The sequence below is a fragment of the Dermacentor silvarum genome, chromosome 8 (genome assembly GCF_013339745.2).
Source record: "Dermacentor silvarum isolate Dsil-2018 chromosome 8, BIME_Dsil_1.4, whole genome shotgun sequence".
Classification (NCBI taxonomy): domain Eukaryota; kingdom Metazoa; phylum Arthropoda; class Arachnida; order Ixodida; family Ixodidae; genus Dermacentor; species Dermacentor silvarum.
This window is the reverse complement of record NC_051161.1, coordinates 121907516-121912697: the sequence shown is the minus strand read 5'-3', so window position 1 is coordinate 121912697 and position 5182 is coordinate 121907516. Positions and strand designations below refer to the sequence as shown.

The 5182-nt window shown below is 48.6% G+C and overlaps 1 protein-coding gene across 1 annotated transcript in view; it reads left to right on the top strand.

Moving 5' to 3' along the window:
- The first annotated feature begins 3014 nt into the window (after positions 1 to 3014).
- Positions 3015 to 5182, top strand: part of LOC119462386 (uncharacterized) — a 23075-nt gene continuing 20907 nt past the window's right edge. Inside the window, exons 1-2 of the mRNA XM_049672960.1 lie at positions 3015 to 3138; positions 3963 to 4624. Of these exons, the coding sequence (XP_049528917.1) occupies positions 3015 to 3138; positions 3963 to 4624 (786 nt within the window). The remainder of the gene's footprint in view (positions 3139 to 3962; positions 4625 to 5182) is intronic.

Genomic DNA, 5182 nt, shown 5'->3' with positions numbered 1-5182 from the left:
CGGGCGGTGTAGCGGATGTAGTATGCAGTCGTGCTAAATTTAATGGTGGATGCATGTACCGAGGCAGTGGTGATATAAGTTGTGAGCGAGTAGCATTGGGGAGAGTTGCTTCGCGTAGAGGGGGGAGGTGAGCGGAACATGGTGGCCTAGTTGCGTGAGAATGTTTCGACCCTGTCATGTGAGAAGGAGGCGGATTATCTGACGGCGTCTGTGGATGGGCAACACTGATTGAAAGCCACTGCTTTGCCTGTCGCCAACCCGAAGAGCCAGTGCATAACCTTGACAATGGTACGGAAGGAGCACCAACAGCAGGTTTAGCGGCTTCGCAGTGATTCCTTCCTCTAATTTCTACGTCAAACTTATTATCCGTCTCTCAGGGCTGATTGATCTCATTGATAACAAAAGTCCCTTGATAACGCGGCCGAATCGTCGCTCTGACCACGGACGAAACGCGAAAAGCAATGTAATAGGCATAGAATGTTTCAAAATACAGGCTCCGCTTGCACCGCATCGAAAGAGTGCGCGCACAGCTAAATTTCACGCCAGAGACTTGTTTCGGACGAAAGCCTAATTAAAGTGACGGTATTATTTTTCATGAGACTGTATACGTGCTGCAAAAGCAGGTCTGTGGCAAAAAAATAAAGCCGAAATAAACAGACCGGCAAGCGACCCACGGGTATAAAGAACAGGCAAAACCGATGCGTTCAAGAAAGTAAATGTACCACTTCTAAATGTGTCGAATTGACAATCGGGACGTCTGTACTCAACAAAAGCAAAAACTATCATGAGCCATTCCACACTGTGACGGTGGATGACCAGCGAAGCATGTAGGCGCGTTGCTCCTCTGGAGTCTGGACTATACGCGGCCTCCCCATTGCGAAGACAGAAGAGAAGTGAAATTCAAATTGGACAACGGCAACTTGTCTTTCGCTGAATCTCTGACATTTCCAAGAAAGCTGTATCGGGAGTTTTAAAGCGAAGCTCTTTATATGGCTAGGCGAAACGAAAAAGTGTCTGTTAGTCGCCTGTCCACAGAAAACTATCATCATCAGTATTGGCTCAAGCCACGTCCGTCTTCTTCCGCAGCTGGGTCGTCAATTGGCGCCCCTCGGGTTGCGCTCGTTCTCGTGCTCGGCACGCGCTCGTGCCACTACTCCTGCGTTGGTCGTCGTCGTCTTCTTCCACAGCTGGCTGCGTTGCCGCTCATCATTCTAGCGTAGAATTTCACTTCCCTTCTGTTGTCGTAATGGGGAGGCCGCATTTACGGGGGTATGAGCCATTGCTTAAGGGCGTATGAGCCATCATCGTCTTATGTAACGGACAGATTTAATTTCGAAGCAATGCGAAGAATCGCAAGCGGCATTGGCGGGCTGCTAACCACGCCGCCGAGCAAACTCGAGACATCGAACGCAACCGACAGCGGCGGATTGCGGGCATACCGTCAGTGACGTCGTTCTCTCCATCGCAGCCGAACGTGTGTGTAACCGCATTAAGAAACACAATGACATAACCAATAATTGAGAAATACTTTAATGAACCGTCTCGATTAACCCAGTGATAAACAGCGGCCCCGCACGTTTCCGCTTCGCTGGTTAACCGTCTGTACGGAGTGCTTGGGCGGTGATTTTATTTTTCGTGTTCTACAATGTTCTCATTAACACTTTTCATCTAATTATATTTGCTAAGCTGATTAATTAACTAGGACTAATTATGTAATTAGGCGGATGCAAAAGAATAATCCCAGTATCTCCAAGCGACGGCAAACAACATTACCATGGTTCTGTCCAGCTACGTGGCATTTGCATAATTTAACATCTTGGTGCGTGATCGTTGGGACACCCTGTATATGTCGCGGGTCCGATTCCGTCCTGCACTTGAGAAATTTTAAAGGACTTTTTTTGTCGCTGAAGAGCACCACATATCAACTGACACCTTCCCAACGACCCAAGTTAGCGTCAGAGAGGTTCATTGAATAGCGGCACATACCGGGCCGCACACACCCATTGACCCAAGTTGGTTTCAAACCCTGTTCCCTCAGCCCGATACTGTACCCATTAGGTTAGATTATTGACCTCCCATTGACCCAAGTTGGCGGGAAAACAGTTTGAGACGCAGCCATACAGAAAGGTAGCATGAAAGCTAGTGCGCTCAAAGTGTGTGAAATGCCAAAAAATGCTAATCACACAAACGAGTAATTGTATTACAGTGGGCATTACCGAGAAAAAGAAGCGATAGAACAATTGCAAAACTGTCTAAAAGTCAAAGGGATTACAAGTTTTTATTTACATATAGTATTCTAGGAGTCGCTAGAATTGCTTTCCTTTCTTGTAGTGAACCTGCTTTCATAGGTGCCTCAAATCTCGGCGGCGAAATTTCTATACAGCATATTCCTAATGAGTAACTGAGGATTAGGTACAATAGCAATAGCGAACCAGTTTCGAATCGGTAGCACAACAGCAGACGCTGAGATGAGACTACGACATTTCATTTGCGACTTTAATTCTGTTTTCCCTAAACGTTAGGCCCATTGTACCTGGCAAGCATCCCTACAGAGTCTAGCATTACGTTTATTTGCGCGGAACCGAGCGTCGATTGATCTGGCATGGCTGTTTCTTAGCTCGTGCCGACAAAGAAAAGGTGGCAGCTGGGGCTTGTGCGCTATTGTCCCTTGTACTAGTATGTACACTTTTTATGTATTTATTGTCCACTGAATCGTCTTTGAATTTACTCGCTTTAATATATTCACCAAAATTATACATTTGCTAAATTTATTCACTTAGCACATATACAAAACCTGCCCGACTCTTGGCCGATCCCCGTGAGTGGGTATGCGCCAAAGACGTCAAGGTCATCATCATCATCATCATCATCATGTGCGCGCTTCGTTTCCTGTACGCCCTGCCCGTCACCGCAAATTACTGGTGAGCTGCTCGCGACGCGAACTGAAGGAGGAAGCCATCTGCAAACCCGCCGTCTGTCGCTTTGCCTTAAGAAAAAGCCGCGCAAGCAACGACATGGACCCTGCACAGCCGTCTGCTCCTCTGTACGACGGCGCATTCCCGGGCGCTTTCTACGCGATGCCCGTGCACCTCAACGGAGAACAAGGTCAGGCACAAGATCGGGCATGGAACGAACAAGGTCAGTGGTTACCCCCGGAAGCACTGTACTGGCACGCCCAGCAAGCAAGCCTGGAACCGCCTGTCGCGATGCCAGAGCCGGGGAGGGCTGCGGCGCAACGTGACAGGCCATACAGTGACAGCGTAGACGACCGACATCCCCAGCCACAGGACGAAACCGCAGAAGCTCGGCAAGCCCCGCTCTCATCCATAGGGACGCTGAAGGGTTCGTACGCTAGTGTATTATACATTTCTGGTTGTCCGTACAGTGTATTTATTAAAATTTAGTACTCATCGTCTATATGGTACTCGTGAAGCAACTTTCTTGTGTATTTATCGACATTTATTTACTAACGTACAGAATGACCGCACTAGATTCTAAATTCGTCGATAACATTCTTACTTCGTATAGTGCGCTATAATAATGGAAAAATGGCTTCGCAACTTAAAGTAATTAAACTGTTGACTAGTTTACCAGACGCATTAAAATCATGTTCATCGCTTCCTGCATTTAAATCGTCCCGTAAGGCTTTTCTTTCGGATGAACATTTGTTCGATGCTGCCCAGCGGTTAGCACTATTTTTGTTCTTTACTTTTGCATTGAGTGATGTGCATGTTCTTTTATTCGCTAATACTGTATAATATTGCGCAAACCTTGTTTTCTAGTTGCTTAGGCTGTTTTTATTTGTTCGGCAAATAATTTTTATAGGCTGCTTGTGCAGTTTTTAGGCTAATCGCCGTTCGTGAGCGTCTTGGTACAATCTGAAACTTTAGGACCGTCTCATTTGTATTTCTCTCTATGTTTAAATTATATTATTCCAACGTAACCACTGATTGCATTCGAAGGTCCGTCGGGACGTAGCAGTGCGTCCTTCTCTTTCTGGAGCCCCCACTCTACACCGGACGACGAGAACAGCTCGGTGAATTCAGCGAGCACCCTCGGGACGACGGCCACGTTGAACACGGCCAGCGATGGGCAGCAGATGACCGCGCCCCAGAAGCGACACCGCCGTTCCAAGTACGCTGCCAGCGCGGCAGCGGGCACTCCGTTTGCCTGGACGACCTGCGTGCCCATGGCGGGAATGACGGCGATCGCCGCACTGCTCTTGCTGTTCGTCATCGCCATCGTGGTGCGCTGGCACCGGGTCTTGCTGCAGCTCCCGGTCACGCAGTACGTCGACGAAGGCGCCCTGGACAAGTCGTGGCGCGGCGCACTCACCGCGAACGACAGCAACGGACTGGTATACACTCAAGGAGGACTTCTCGAAGGGCCAACGACCCGAGTGTCCGGCGTCACCGTTCCCGACTCCGTGACAAGGAGTGTCCGGAAGAAAGTCACGACCTCCGTAATAACGACGGCCAGGGCAAAGAGCTCTGCGCGTCGCGCTCGCAAAAGGCCCTTGACAGGACACCGGACGAAGGAAAGCTCGCGGAAGAAGCTCACCGGTAGTGAGTACGGTGCTCAGGATGACGAGAAGGACGCGCTGGTCTTTCCGTTTCGACGACCAGTGAGTACATTTGGTATCTCCTTGCGTGAATAGATGCGGTACAGTGCACGAAGGAGTCTTTGTCTTTTGCAACTAGCGCATTTTTAAAGCGAAGCGGGAAATATTTCTTTGCCTACTTTCCCCAGTATAGTCCCTGCGATTTGGTTTGCCGTCGTCGCCTATCTCGCAGAGTAGATCGAAGCTGTCACTGGCTTTATACGATCATTTTCCAGAGGTTTGCGCTTGACTCGGCACCGGATGCGTCAAAGCGTATCTGGCGCTGTGCCTCAATTCCCTATATAGGAAAAGTAACGCCATCTACTCTCTCCTCCGCCGTCTCTTCTCCTAAAACGCATGTTTTTTTTGTTTTTTTTTTAACACGAAAGTGTTTTATGCCGGGGTCCACCAAGACTTCACTGACGTATTTCCGTCACGGAAATACGTCACACGAACATACACGAACATAATACAAAGAAAGAAACCAGAAGAAAAAGTTCCACAAACATGCAAAATTTGGAAATCTAACCCACGACCTCTCGGTCCGCGACGATAGATCGCCGAGCGTTTAACCCATTGCGC